A 16,625-nucleotide genomic window follows, 5' to 3' on the forward strand; every position below is an offset into this window, starting at 1 on the left:
GAATGTGTTGTGATGAGGTAATCAGAGGCAAAAATTGGAGTGCTGAGGGAAAGAGTCAGAGCCTCTCTGACACAGCATGCTGAGGAGAGAGAACTTCAGGCTCCAGAGTCCAGGATTCATCTTTGGCAAGCTGTGTAGCAGCTTCTCTGCCTCCTTCACTTCTCCTCCTAAAGAGCAAGGACTTTGACTAATTCTGACTCTGACTGATCCTGAGGCCCTCCAGAGAGACATTATACACCACCTATGTCAGTAAAAGCTGCTTTGCAACTCCTTCAGATGTTATGATTCACAATTATGAAGTTCTCAGAGAATTGACCTGTCCCTTCACCTAGACATGGTCCTTAACAGAAATATACTATTTTTCATTTAATATTTTTTGTGTTTTTTGGGGGGGGATAGAGAGAGGGTGTGTCTGTGTCTTCTTTCACAATATAATTAATCTGGAGATATGTGATGCATGATTGTACATTTATATCAAACTGCTTCTTGCTTTAAGGTGAGGAAAAGATAGAGAAAATATGGAACTCAAAATTTAAAAAAATGAATGCTAAAAAGTGTCTTTCCATGTAATTGGGAAAAAAATATTACTGAAAAATAGGAATATTATTAATTTTTTGGTAAGATAGTAGCCTGGTACAGGCATTTTATAAAGCAATAGTATTAGTCATAAAACTGATCATATTTTTCCAATCAAAGCTTCAAGTCCAGATTTCTACCTTCCTTTCAAAAAATAAAGGAAAATATTACTTAGCTGTATAAAAAGTATTAAAAGTATTCTCTTTGCAATAATAACAAAATATTAGAAAGCCTCCATGTCTAATAATCATAGAAAGTCTGTTAAATGGTATATTAATGCAATGAAATATGATGGTATTGTAAAAAGCAATAAATATGAAATAAAAGACCTATAGGAAATCTAGATTATGAGTTAGAAACATCTACTGATAACAATTAAATTCTAAAACATTTTAAAAACATTTTCTAAAGAATAAAAAAGGTAGTATAATAGATAGATCTAGAAGAGAGTATAGAACAAAAGTCTTTGTTGATTATTAAAATTCATTCTAAATTATAAAAAGCTAAAAGTTTTAGCTAAGATTTTTGTGCCTTATTCAGGAAGTTTACGTATTATTTGTTTTTATAGCTAGGTAAATTAATCTATGAAAATATGTCAAACTTCCATTAATTTACAAACTCTCAATAACTACTAAAAAAGTTGTGAAACTAAATTCTGAAATAACAACTTACCTGAAAGGCATAGGGCATTTGAAAAGGCAAATTTCTCCAGTATGATTTCATCTAGATCCAAATCTGAATTTAACCTGATTTCCCCCCTATGAAGCTTCGACTGACCCCTATGAAAAAGTACATAAAAAGATAAACAGAGCCTATATTAAAAATCACTTTACAAATCTTTATTAAAAACTATTTATATAGAGATGTAAAGTACATAATTCAGTAGCCCTTTAAGGAGGCAACTAATAGCACAACAGAGAGAACCTTGCCATGAATGCAGACATTTTGAACCAGTGTGATTCTGGGTAAGTTAATTAACTTTTGTCAGCTTCAAATTTCTTCATTTGTATAAATGGTATAAGTAACACCTACCAAAGTTGTTGGGAGGATAAAATAAGATAACATTTACTTGTAATATATTTGGTAAATCATAAAGCACTATATAAATGTGTGCTTTTGTTTGACTTCTTAATCCCATTTAGGGCTTTTTTGGGGAGAGGATGGAACAGATACTGTAGTGTTTTGCCATCTCCTTCAGCTCATTTTACAGATGAGAAAATTGAGGCAAAGAGGTTTGTCTAGCCAGTGTCTGAAATAGAATTTGAATTCAGGTCTTCTGACTTCAATTCACTACATCACCTAGCTGCCCTTACAAAAATGTTACTTATTATTATTATTTCAATAAAAAATAATTTACTTATCCAAGTACTAAATAGTGCAATTGTGAATTAAAATATTTAACATGTCTATAGTTTTTGAAATCAACTAGAAAACCTGAAACATAACATTAACTTTAAGAAATCTCTATTAGTTTATTAAATGTCCAATTCTCTTGATTAATATTATTTATATAGTCATTTTTAATTAAATGTACTTTATTAATAACTAAGAACATTCTACCTATTCAAATCATTTTAAAAAGTTGTCAAAGGATATAACAGTTCTCAAAAGAATTGTCAATTGTTAATTATAGGAACAATTGTTCCAAATCACTAGTAAGAAAAAATATAGAAATGAAAATAGCTCTGAGATTTCATGAGCTATCCAGGAAACTGGCAAAAATATCAAAAGATAGGAATAGTCAGTGTTGAAGGGTCTAAAGAAGCACAACAAGTTAAAGCATTATTGATGGAAATGCAGATTAACCATTCTGGATGAAATTTGACATTTAGCTAATAAAGTGGCTAAAATGCCCCAAGGAAGAAAAAAGAAGCAAATAAAAAAACATAGTTCATTTGTTGAAAACAATATGCTTCGATCCACATTCAGTCTCCATAGTTTTCTTTCTGAAGATGGATGGCATTATCTATCCCAAGTCTATTAGAATTTTCTAGCATCACCTCATTGTTGAAAAGAACTAAGTCTCTCACAGTTTATCATATAATCTTGTTACTGTGTACAATGTTCTCTTGGTTCTGTTCACTTCACTCACCATTAGTGCATGTAAATCTTTCCAGGCTCTTCTGAAATCATCCTGCTCATTTCTTATATAACAATAATACTCCATAACATTCATGTACCTTAACTTATTCAGCCATTCCCCAACTGATGGGCATCCACTCAGTTTCCAGTTCCTTGTCACTACAAAAAAGAGCTACTACAAACATTTTTGCACATGTGGGTCCTTTTCTCTCTCTTTTATTTTGTGATCTCTTTGGGATACAGGCCCAGTAGAAACACTGCTGGATCAAAGAGTACATCCGATTTTACAGCCCTTTAGGCATAGGTCCAAATTGCTCTCTAATTAGCTGGATCAGTTCACAACTCAACCAACAATGTATTAGTGTCCCAGTTTTCCCACATCCCTTTCAACACTTATCATTATCTTTTCCTGTCATTTTAGCCAATCTGAAAGATATGAAGTAGTACCTCAGTCTTAATTTGCATTTTTCTAATCAATAGTGATTTTGAACACTTTTTCATGACTAGAAATAGCTTTAATTTCTTCATCTAAAAATTGTTTATATCCTTTGATATAAGGATTTTTAGCAAATGAAATAATCCTATTTTAGGAAAAAAAAAATTGAACAAGCCATCAATAAGTTCCTTGAGAAAAAATCCCTAGGACCAGATAGATTCACAAGTGAATTGTACCAAACATTTAAAACTTCTTAATTCCAACACTATATAAACTATTTGGAAAGCAGGAAAAGGAGTCCTATAAAATTCCTTTTATGACATAGAGCACTAATAACTAAACCAGGAAGAGCAAAACAGAAAAAGAAAACTCCAGGCCACTTGCTCTAATGAATATTGATGCAAAAGTTTTAAATAAAATACTAGCAAGGAGATTACAACAATGTTAAAAAAATCACATAGTATCTTCAGTGAGATTTATACCAGGAATGCAGGGCCAGTTCAATGTTAGGGAACTATAACTGACACCATCATTAACAATAGCAGCAAAAATCATTTGATTATTTTAATAGATACAGAAAAAGCTTTTTAACAAAATACAACATTCATTCCTATTAAAAACACTAGATAATTTTGTTAACATAATTTTTTTTTTGTACAAACAAAATCACTGCTGCCAACATCAGCAGGAAGGGAGAAAAATGGGAAACATTTTTTTACAGCAAGTTTCTCTGATAAAAGTCTTCATTTCTCAAATACCCAGAGAACTGATTAAAATTGCTAAGAATTCTAAGAATAAAGTCATTGATAAATATGGTTAAAAGCTATAAATAGGCAGTTTTCAGACAAATGAAAGCTAACTCCAGTTCATATAGAAAAATGCTCTAAATTACTATTGAAATCACCTTACACCTCTCAGATTGACCACTATGACAGAAAAGGAAAATGACAAATATTGAAGGGGATATGGGAAAATTGATACATTAATGAATTTTTTGTGGAGCTGTGAACTGATATATTCTGGAGAACAATTTGGAACTATGCCTAAAAGGTATAAAATTGTGCATACCCTTTGACCTAGTGTATTCTAAAGAGACAAAAAAATGAAAAGAACATCTATACCTACATCTATCTATCTACAAACAAAAATATTTATAACAGCTCTTTTTTGTGGTGGCAACAAAACAGAAATTGAAGGGATGCTTACCAAATGGGGAATGGTTGAACAAATTATGATTTATTGCTGGGATAGAATACTATTGTGCTATAGAAAATGATGAACAGAATGCTTTCAGAAAAACCTGGAAAGATTTACATGAACTCCTGCAAACTGAAATGAGCAAAACTAGAAAAACATTGTAAACTGTAATGGACTGTGAAAGGGTGTACTTGAATCAAAGAAAGCAGAGTGCTTGTAGTTAAGTACCTACTGGGTGGGAGATGGTGCTTCTCGAAGCACATACTTGAGATAATGTAATGATGTGGTCAATCTAGTTGGTGTATACTTAGGGTAATGTGGAGATATGATGTTCTACCACTGCGCATGCCCAGTGTGGTGTCGTAATATAGTTGTGCTGGGGTATTTTAAGGGAGTCCCAGAGGCAGAGGGCTCTCATGGCCGTGGCGATCTCAGTCACAGAGAAGACTTCAGGCTCCAGACTCCAGAGTCCAGACTGCCATCTTTGACCAGCCACATGTCTGCTCTCCTGCCTCCTTCACTTCACTCCCCGACTAAGCCCAAAGTTGCTGATCCCAGGCCTACTAGAGAGCTAACCCTTTACATTACAATAAACAATATCAGTAATGCTGTATGATGATCAATTGTAAATGACTTAACTATTATCAGCAATTATTGCTATTATTAGCAACACAATGATCCAAGAGAATTATGAAAGACTTATGATAAAAAATGCTTTCCTCTTTCAGAGAAAGAATTAATGGAGTCTGAATGCAGATCAGAGAATGTTTTCCTTATTTTCCTCATTTTTTTTTCCTTTTACCACATTAATATGGTAATGTTTTACATGATGACACATGTAAAATCTATATCAAAGTGCTTTCAGTTTCAGGAAAGGGAAAGGAAGGTGGAAAAGAATTTGAAACTCAAGATTTAAAAAAAATCCAAATATTAAAAATAGTTTTTACTTGTATTTGAAAAAAAAATATTAAAAAGTAAAATGCCCAATCCATTAATTCAGCAATTTCAATGGATTTCAACACATCTGCAATAGAAATTTACAATATAGCTCAAGGAAGTCAAAGACAGAAAACAAAGGTCCAATATAAACCAAAATATTCAGAGTGGTACTTTTTTATGGTGTAAGAAACAAAGAAACAAAGTGGGTACCCATCAATTGGGTACTGAACAAAGTATGATATATTCATGTAATAGAATATTAATTAGGTATAAGAAATGACTGTTATGAAGAATTCAGGGAAACATTGGAAGGCTTTTATAAATTTATGGAGAGTACAGAGTATCAAGAGGACCATATATATAACAACTACAAATGCAAAAATGACTAAAAAAAGGCAAATATTTAGTAACTGAAAAATTAATAAAAGATCTGGAAAATATATAATGAAGTATAGGCTCAGAAAGTTGCAACAAAATGAAATATTTGGGAATCTTCCATTGAGTGGTCTGGTAAATATTTGCAAAAAAGATGACCAAGAAAGTAAAAGTAATTCATGTCCCAACTTCTGCTATAGAAGATGTTAAAAACATTCCATGAAGAATTTGTTAAATTTAAATTAAATCAACAGATATTTTAAAAGTTGGTACACTGGGCAAGATGCTTAACCTCTTGGTGGCTTAGGCAACCCTCTGTAAGTGACAACTTGCATAGGTGGAGCAAGTTTCTCACTAGAGAGGTTCTGATGAAATCACAGGTCTGGTAAAGAAAAAAAATTTACAGTTATCTTTATGTCACATTCATTTTTCAAATATATTCTTCCTTCTGCCCTACCCAGAGATTAATCCATGCAATACAACATAAAAGAAAAAGGGAGCCAGTAGTTCAGCAAAAGAGCCACTTTTCTAGGCTTCTCTATCAAGGTGTTTCCTTTACATATGCCAACATTTTATGTGATTTCTTGAAAAATAGAAGAGAGAATCTTTTTAATGATTCTCTAGATCATTATTATCCTGCAACCCACACAAAACAGGTAAATAAATGCACATTCACCAAAGGGTTTCTCCATTACCATGGAGTGCAAATTAAAGAACATTTCTTTAAAAATGATGAAGTCCTTCAGATGTTCTTTTCTGCAGATGACACTGCACAGATTTTACCAAGTTCTGGAACACAATAAAGCTGCCAAATGAGATTCTCAAGAATTTGGCCCAACTATTCATAAAGAAAAAAACTAGTGGATAAAGAATACTTATCGTTCAGAATTATAGTATACTGTAAAATGGACAATCTAAAGAGCTCATCCATATATATGTTTATGTATAGTCTATTGCAAAACAACATATAACTCAATTCTGAGGGATGTGTATGTAATATTTCCGACAATACAGGACAATTTTTGCAAATGAATTAAGACCCAGAATTGGAGAAGGAATGTTAGGATTGCCTTTGGGAAATAGCAAAGTTCTTTTAATGAGCTCTGACTTCTCCCTAAACAAAGGCCCATATTTTTCATGCCAATGTTATTCCATGTTATTCCAGTGATCTCATACTAATGTGAGTCATGGATTATTGCAGTCTCTCTATAATTCAATTTGAATATAATGTGAAAGTTAATGCAAGGGTGCATGATGAGCATAAATAGGTTGCAATATAACCACAAGTAAGAAATCATATGGGGAAATAGTAAAAAGGATGTCAAAGAAATCTATGATTAAAAAAGATGGACTGGTTTTTTGATGAGAAAAAGGAATATAATCAATGGACAGCCCTTTTCTGCACTACTATTTTTGACATGTCAAAGGTACTCAGGAAGGTCCCATACCATGTATGGTATGGATTCCTTGTGTTGAACTTAGGAAAAAAACAGAAAAGATGGGATGAGCAGGTTTGAATGAGCTGTAATCTGTACTGCTGGAGGAAATGCCCACATGAATGAGATCACAGAGATACTCAACAAATTACTTACTCTACTTTTATGTAGTTAAGTTCTTCATTCTCCCAGTGAACCAGTGCCATTTCATAAGGCTGAACTTCATGTTTTTCTAAAATTTGCATCACATGTTTCATCTAGAGGAAAATAAAAAGATCAATTCCAAATAAGAGATGATTTAAACCACATGAATATTCTATGATGTTAATATCAGTATTTTTCCATAATACTTGTTAACGTTTGGGGGGATTGCTTAAATTTATTTTTAAAGTTAAAGTTCAATTATTATAATAATAAATTAATCCTGGTCTTGATGTTGGCAGGGTATAGTTTGCAATGTTTACATTTAAAAAAAAAATCTTTTGTATACTAAGGTTTAGTTTGGCCCATTCTCAATGAACAAGGCATAAATTATCTAATTTGCAGATTATGCCCTGCAAATATTTAATCATAAGCAGGCTTCTGCTTGTAACCTACTTTCCCATCAATCACTAGAATAACTATATATATTATCTCAATTGAATCTTGAAACAGCTATCTGCGGTAGGAACCATTGATATTTTAATACCCATGCTATACAGGAAATTGAGGCTTAAAGAGTTTGTGACTTAAACCACAAATAAGTTATACAGCTAATTAAATCAGTAATAGATGTCAGAGACACATTAGAACCCAAGGTCTTTTCTAACTTCAAGTCCAGCTCTTTCTACTACAATAAGCTGCTTCATAAAACAAATAAAATCAAAGATTTAAAGCCAGAAGGGACCATTCAAGCCCAATTCCCTCATTTTATAATTAAGGAAACCAAGGCACAGAGAGATAAAATAATTTATGTAGGATCATACAGCCAATAAATGTCTGAAGAAGAATTTTGAACTCATCTTTCTAAATATAGTATTCTCCCTAACATACCATGTTGCTCTGGTTTCATATAAGACAAAAGAAAACATTAGAAAGATAAATATGCTTAGCAAAGTAAGTAATAAAGAACAAATAGAAATACTGCTTAGATTTATCTGCTGCTTTTAGATTATTTGCATCATTGCTTTCATCCATTATGACAATTAAGAGCTATGTACAAACTTTTAAAACACGTTTTTAGAAACTTCCAACTTTTCAAGTTTTTTTTTCATACTTACAGTTTTATTTTCCACATTCCAAAATACAACAGCTCCTTCCCTGTATAAAATAAATGAAAGAATCCATTTAGTTTAAGAGTTACACTTTTATTTAATACAGAAAAACATGTTTCTACATTCTGGAGTATTCCTAAATTTAAGTATTATTAAAGTAAATAAACTTAAAAAAAAAAAAAACTCTTGTGAAACTTTGGTTTCTATATGGACTAGTTAAAATAAAGTGTTTTTTAAATTAAAGTGTTTTTCAACTCTGTCAAGGTAAGATGATGGATGTTTTTGACCAAAATAAACCAAAGGGACAAAATTAAACTAAATTCAAATCAAAATTAAATAACTTTTTATGTTTAAACAAAGGTTTTTTTTTTTTTTCTTCCTAAGCTCACTATTATTTTTGCCCAAGTAATTGCTATTCTTCAAACACTCAGAGTAATTCAGAGGAGCTATAATCAAGTTTTACAATCATCTAGATAGTCCAGAGATATATTTTAGCCTCCTTTTCCAGCACTAATCAAACTTTCTCCAGTTCCTAAGCAACAAGAAAGGAACTCCATGACAATACATGCTAAAAGCATGCATTGCAAAATGACTGACATAAGCAGAGCTTTGGACAGGTAAGGGGATGGATGAGGTTGTGCCACACTGATAAAGAATTGTAACGATGCCTTAAACTATTCAAAGTTCCTTAAGACTGCCAGAATGTAAAACCTATATATAGCCATGGATGAACTTGCCTAATTTGATGCTTATGAAAGGAATCAACTAGTCTAGAAGTTGCTGAATGAAATTTCTTGGATGGAATCCAATTCATCAAGCCTCTAAAGAGCTGGAAAGTAAGAAGTCAAGAGACCAGAGGAAATGGTCCATGAAATTACAAGAGAAATAGTGAGAGTAGGGAAAAGACAATTAGTCAATAACCACTATGGAGAAGCTGGCCTACAATTAGAACTATAATGCTACAGTTAGAACATAAAGCTTTAATAGATGTATCATATTAAATATACCTAATATAGGAAAAATTTAGATCAAAAAAAGGCAAATTGGAGACCAATTATTCACTTCTTGAAAGGAATCTTACAAAAGGATGCTTTTAAATAAGCTTCAGAGCACAAATGAAATAGAATTAATTGTCCCATTTACTATATAAGATTAAGAAATTCATTTTCTAGACTATAGACGGATTATCTTGAATAGATTTTGGTTTGTGTATTACCTGAAGAAAAAGATTGTTCCAGGATCATGTTCTTTTTCAGAATTTTCTACACCAATCACCAAAATATTTGCCGCATCTATAATTCAAAGTAAATGGAAAAGCTTAACATAAAAAGATAATTTCCTTCCTCTCAATCAATTGTTTTGAAAACTAATTTTGAAATTCTTAAGTCTACTACTCCAAAAATGATACAAGTGCCTACCAACATTTACCAAAAAAGTGATATCAGAAATGAGAAAAAAATAAGAAAAAATTTACCATGTTAATAGCAATTCTTGGCACTGTTTAAAATTGTCCAGTTACAACTAATTTTGATTCTACAATTTGCTTCATTTACTAATGACTGAAATTGGACTAGTTGCTATGATTCAGTACTAAAAAAATCTTAAAAGAATACTTTTTTGTTCCTTAATATATTTTGCTAACATAGTTGATGATGATGGCAGCTGCCATTTATATAGCATTTACTGTGCTAAGTACTTTACAATTATTATCTTTTTTTGATCTCATTAACAACCTTGGGATATAGGTACTATTATTATCCCCATTTTCAGGTGAAGAAATTGAGACAGGCAGAGGTTAAGTGACTTGCCCAGATTCATATAGGTAGGGATGTCTGAAGTGACATTTCAACTCAGGTTTTCTCTGACTCTAGGCTCAGCACTCTCCTGTACCACCTAACTATGATGTTTTAAAATATAAGATCTAAAGGGGAAATACATAAAGGTTAGGAAACAAGGATGTTGACAATTTTGGAATGAGTATTACTTTAAAAGTTCTCCATGAGAATAAACATAAACAAAGCAGAACAAGACCTTCTAATTTAAAAAATTCTCCCCTCTAACTTTCCACCAAATTGTCTTGGGAGAAACCAAATCCTAAACTTCCCTTCTTTGTGAACAACAACCTACTTAAAAATCTGTAGAAGTGGGCAACTTAACAGGGGCAAGATGATTTCGATTCAAAGCTCCCCAGAGAATTGAGATAAGAGTTTTGTCTAGATTTCAGGAACTAAAGACATACAATACCTCTAAAACACACTATCAGGCTAATGGTTAGTATTATAGCTTTCAAGTGAAAAGTGTTCTTGATATAGTTTTATCACTCCAGATGAGCTACGTCTGCTTTGGCAATCAAGCAGCAATAGACATTCTCATTCATAAGGTTGTCAAAATACAATAGTGTGGTGCTCGCTATCTTGGGGTTAAGAGATAGCCCAGCACAATTGCTTTGTAAAGTTTCCTCTAATTATAGTCTTCTAGTTCATTATGTTTTTATTCAAATAATGTTATTCATTGAGATGATCCTACCTGGAATCATTCTAAAAATTGTGATTAAAATGTGACCACCACTACCACCACTTCCTCTTTTTTTTAGGAATCTTCCCTCTTATTTTAGACTTTTAAAGGAAATGAATTTTTACTTTCAAAATACTTAATAATATAAAAAATTGCTATTTTTGTCTATTACAACTGACTTGTGCACAAATACATTAGATTTCTCTCATATAAATTTTATTTATGTAAAGTGACTGACTGTGGGTACTAAATGTGGATATGACAATTCTTCAAATAAATAAGATAAAGATAACTGTTTCATTAAAACAAATTCTATTTCTAATACATTTTTAAACATATATGGCTTTCATATTACAAATATACCTCTAGGCAAATTGGTTATTTCTATGTATCCATGAGATCCAAGTTCTTGAGTCAGATTACCAAGATGATATTCATCTGCTGTTGCAAAGGCTGTACAGTGCATCAGGTCCTGTACCAATCAGATCAATACAACATAAGTTACTATGTTCAAGTCCCTTCAATTTATCACTTTATAAATTTGGATTTGCAAAACTAGAATTCTATATATACACAAAATTTAAAAAAAATTAAGTAACAATTGATCTAAAAATAACGCTATTCTTTGAAGGTATTTGATAGTTGTAATTATATTTGTTACAGGATATTTCTACTTTGAAGCAGTAAAAGTCAGCCCAAGATTCCAGTTTGACTAATATGAAATTGACAACTCCTTGGCCTGGAAATTGACATGCTTTTTGTCTTCTTGATCGATTCTTCTTTTAGAAGGTAGGAAGTTTTCTTTCCAGCAACTCTTCAACCTGCTGTTCGAAGTTCTGCCTTCTGGAACCAGGTGGAAGGATCCTCTCTAGATACCTGAAGAGCTCTCCCATATTGCCAGTAAGTCATTTCTTCTCCAATATAAATATCCAAAGTTCCTTCAATCAACCCTTATATGTTATGATCTCAGCACCCTTCACCTTCACTTTTCACCCTTGCTAATGGCATTTTAATGATGACTTATTTAAAAACTCAAAGTATGTCTCACTTTGGCAGAGTATAGCAGGATTATCATTTCTCATAATTTGTATATTACACTTTTCTTAATGCAACACTTAACTAGTTAAATTTAACTAGTGTTAGTAGCTATTATGTTGAGTCATAATGTGTTTATAGTCCATTAAAACCAGCAAATATTTTTAGCAAGATCTGTTGTTTAGTCATGTTCTTCTAATCCTATGAGGTGATTTTAAAACCAAGTGTAAGGTGGATGCCCATCAATTGGAGAATAGTTGGGTAAATTGTGTTATGTGAATGTTATGGAATATTATTGTTCTGTAAGAAATGACCAGCAGGATGAATACAGAGAGGCTTGGAGAGACTTACACGAACTGATGCTAAGTGAAATGAGCAGAACCAAGAGATCATTACATACTTCAACAACAATACTGTATGAGGATGTATTCTGATGGAAGTGGATTTCTTTGACAAAGAGAAGATCTAACTCAGTTTCAAATGATCAATGATGGACAGAAGCAGCTACACCCAAAGAAAGAACACTGGGAAATGAATGTAAACTGTTTGCATTTTTGTTTTTCTTCCCGAGTTATTTTTACCTTCTGAATCCAATTCTTCCTGTGCAACAAGAGAACTGTTCGGTTCTGCACACATATATTGTATCTAGGATATACTGTGACATATTTAACATGTATAGGACTGCTTGCCATCTGGGGGAAGCGGGGGAAAGAGGGAGGGGAAAAATCGGAACAGAGGTAAGTGCAAGGGATAATGTTGTGAAAAATTACCCAGGCATGGGTTCTGTCAATAAAAAGTTATAATTATTAAAAAAAAAAACCAAAACAAGTGTAAGGTTAAGAAAAAAGCATTATTAAATTTCTTTTTAGATTTGGCCTACCATTTTGGTTTGAAAGCCAATGAACTGGGGTAATCCTAGTTAAACTCCTTTTTCACGAATTTAGCCCATTTTATGGTGTGGAGTGTTCCTTAAGATTTTGCCACATTTAATGGCATCCTGTTCTACTCCTTTAATTGGAATTCAGATAGGAAACTTAGTTCTTGTCTGTCTTCTTGTTAAATGCTAAAACATATAGATTTGGCCTGTTTTCATTGTAATAAAATCTTTGTCTCTTGATTTGGAGATGGCCTAAGCCTGCAAATTTTTTTTATGATACCAGCATGTAACTCCAACAAATTTTTGGTAGAAAAACAAAAACACAAGAGTTAAGTGTTCCTACCTTTTCTCCACCATCTGTTCCCCAAGAAGTGGTCTTAGAACTTTTCTAGTCATCCTTTCACAAAACACAACCTAAAATACTAGTTTGCCATTTAAGACCCTCTCCTTTGGCTCTGATCTCATCCTCCAATTTTAATTTACGTTTACTTCCTTCAAGCATTCTAGGTTGCTATTAACTATTCCCCAAAGATGCCAGGCCACTTCATATTTCTGTGACTCATATAGGTTTTCTTTTATTCCTGGGAAGCATTTTCATTTTGTTATTTCAGAATCTTTATCCTTCTTCAGAAGGCTCATCATAAGTGCTAATTCTTTCATGAAGCTCTCTCAATTTCCTAAACTTTCAGTGCTTTTTTCTTCCCCAAATTGCTATTGCAATCATAGCTATTTTAATCAAGGCTTTGAGGTTTACAAAGAATTTTACAAGCATCTCATTTTATCCTCACAACCTTGGGAAGGTGCTTACAGATAATGAGGCAGAGAGAGCTAAGTGACTTGTCCATGGCCACACAGCTAGTGTCTGAGGCCAAATTTGAACTCTGGTCTTCTAGATTCCAATTAGCTTCTTTTTTTTTTTTAACTTTTTTTTCTTTTTTGTGCACAGCAACAACTGTTGCCGTAACAGAGGTTAAGTGATCTGCTTAGGATTATCCAACTAGTAAGAACTAAGTGTCTGAGGCCAAATTTGAACTCAGGCCCCCCTGACTTCAGGGCTGGTGTTCTATCTATTGCGCCATCTAACTGCCCTACCCCCAAAATTAGCTTCTATAAAAACATCATTAGATCTCTGCTTTACTCCTTTCATTTCTTATGCTAACTTATCTAAATCATGCTGTGTTCTCCCAATTAGATACAAACTTCTTGAGAGTCACGCTAATTTTAATTTTTACAATTCTAGCAAATACCTTGAATGTAGTATGCATTTAATAATGGGATCAGAGTAGAAACTCCTAGTTTGAAATATAAGATACATGTGATGAATTCACAATTCTCTTTGCCAAAAAGTATCTTTATTTATGAGAAGAGGTTACACATAAAATGAAGAAGTAAAATAGGCACAAGGAGTGGTAAATAGAAATAGATTTGGGAAAGCAACAGAATTGGCAAGGAAAGGGATTTGGAAGAAGTCATTAAAAAAATATGCTATGAGGTATAAGTATGCATTGACTGGCAGGCTAAATCAACAGAGGAGTCTATCAGATCAACCAGAGTTATCTATATCAGGAGAAAAGATGCCATTAAAGAGAAGAGCCAACAAAGAGGGAGAGAATACCTCATTGTGGGCTTGGTCCAGAAAAGGACTTAGCAAAAATCTTCATCATAAGAACATCTTTTATAGGGGAACTATAACCTGGGAGGGGGAAGGGGGGGAAGTCTCTCAGGGGAAGAGGGGAAGTATCAGGGAAAAGGTGGGGAGATAAAAGATATATATGTTGATATTAAGATGATCTTAAAAATACTCTGGGAAATCTTGGTTCCTATCTGAGCTTAACAAAACAGTCTGGGAAGGTATCTTAAAGGTACCTTAAAGTTGCTAATCAAGGTAGTCTGGGCACACTGTGGTTGCCCTAAACTATGGCAATAAGACAGTTTGGAAAACTAAGTTTCCGGGATGAGCATTTTAGGATTTCCTGACAAAGGGAGAATGTTTTAGAATTCATAACATTTAATATTTGTTGAGCTGAATTAAGGCAAGACAAAAATGTATCAGCAACTTGATTTTTAAAATCACTGTTTTGTTTTTCTGACCAACTATTTCTCTTTAATCCTGTTCCCACCCACCTACCTCCCAATCCCCTAAAACAAAGAGAAATATTTGAGAAAAGACAACTCAACTTGGTTCATTCTGAATTTATAATGCCCATTCTTCATCTGCTGTTCTATTAGGAAGGAAGAGTATTTCCTCGTCAAGTTTCTGAATCAAGATTTGTCATTACAATTAACCAGACTACATTAGCTATACTTATGGTAGACATAGAATCCAAAAGGAAATGTCAATTTTTGAGATCCCTTATCAAGTTATTCAGCCAATAAATATTTAGGTGCCTGACTACTCTGAACTAGGCACTGTGCTAAGAGCTTCACATATATTATCTCATTTGATCCTTGCAACTGTGAGAAATTAACATTTCTCTCTTATATGTAACTAATTATTGTATTAGTACCAAGGTTTTTCCTCTTTTCTATTTCCTCATCCAGAAATCAACCAGTGTGAGAAATCTCTCTTATAGATTTACCCAGGCAGAGAGATCTAATCAGATAGTAAAAGAAATTCTAAGTTTGGGCTAATGGGTGTATTCCTACTCATTGTGTTAGCTCAGACAGGTTCAGAGAAATGTTGATTCTCTTTATTTTCAAGACAGGTGATATGAAATTGATGTGTTTTTGATGAAGATTACCTAAGTCAGATATCCTAACACAATACACTTCCCATTTGATTAATGAATTGAGTAGCCACCCCACCTCCTCTTCAAAGGACATATAAACTATGCCCATTAGGAATATTTGCTCTAAGAGAAAGAGCCAAAGAAAGAGCCAGCCCTGTTAGCCTCATTAGTAAAATGATTAAATTACCCAGAAACTATGTCTCCTGAATCTTTTTAAATGTTATACTACAATTCTGAACAGTTAAGTACTATTATTATCCCCATTTTAAGGTCAAGGAAACTGAGGCAGAAAGCAGTTAAGTGACTTGCTCCAGATCACTCAGCTGGACTTGACCTCAGGTCTTCCTGACCCTAGTCTCGGCACTCAGTTCACTGGGATATAGCTGTCATATCCCAGTCATAAAGCTTAATTTATAAATTCAAGTGTACATGAGGCTTACATTTGCCTCCCTGCGTTAAAGTTACTACCTTCCAGAAAACATATTTCAGGCCCTTTTTAGATATTCTCTAAACCTAATGAAGAAATTGACATGACTTTATATTAAAGTATGGTCCAAAAGTAAAGATACTTCTTTTTATCTAACTGTTCATTTCCTAAATCCAACTATTTTGTGAAGTCCTTACATTTAAATACTAACAGTAATAATAATAAGAATAATCTATATATCTCATCAATTTCTTTTGACAGTATCACCAAGAATAGTGGTTATCAGGTTTAATTAGTCTCAGGGAGCTTTTTGGGGATCATATCCCAAGTGCATAAAATAGGAAAATAACTGAGGCTTCTACGATGTATATCTAGCTGAAATAATTACATTGGTATACCTGAGGCAGAGATTCCCCTTCCTCACTCCCCCCCAACATCTCATTTTGTTCACTGATCCAAATCTTTATGCAGAACTATTATTTAGCATTGGCAGAACTGCAACTTCTAAAGAGTTAAACCATACAAGGTCATAGATATAATACAGGGATGTCCAAAGAACAGACAAATAAAAAGGATGGGGGAGTGAAGTACAAAGGGCTTTACTGAGAGAATGAGGTAAAATTTGTAAAGCACTCAGCATATAGTAGGTTCTTAATAAAGGCTTTATTCCTTCTCCTTTCGGGGTGGACCTGGGAGTGTCCTATATTTACTATCTTTTCCTTGATAATCTTGATGAAAAGAGCAGGCCT

At 33.1% G+C, this 16,625-nt stretch overlaps 1 protein-coding gene across 8 annotated transcripts in view; it reads right to left on the reverse strand.

Annotated features, from left to right (window-relative positions):
• The window catches only part of RMND1 (required for meiotic nuclear division 1 homolog), a 118,886-nt gene that overhangs the window by 17,647 nt on the left and 84,614 nt on the right, over positions 1-16,625 (reverse strand). For all 8 annotated transcript variants that reach the window (XM_051997945.1, XM_051997950.1, XM_051997944.1 and 5 more), the window contains 5 exons: positions 11,172-11,280; positions 9,511-9,586; positions 8,301-8,340; positions 7,198-7,298; positions 1,249-1,355 (listed from right to left, as the gene is read on the reverse strand). In XM_051997945.1, coding sequence (XP_051853905.1) covers positions 1,249-1,355; positions 7,198-7,298; positions 8,301-8,340; positions 9,511-9,586; positions 11,172-11,280 — 433 coding nt within the window. The remainder of the gene's footprint in view (positions 1-1,248; positions 1,356-7,197; positions 7,299-8,300; positions 8,341-9,510; positions 9,587-11,171; positions 11,281-16,625) is intronic.

The sequence above is a fragment of the Antechinus flavipes genome, chromosome 4 (assembly GCF_016432865.1).
Source record: "Antechinus flavipes isolate AdamAnt ecotype Samford, QLD, Australia chromosome 4, AdamAnt_v2, whole genome shotgun sequence".
NCBI lineage: Eukaryota > Metazoa > Chordata > Mammalia > Dasyuromorphia > Dasyuridae > Antechinus > Antechinus flavipes.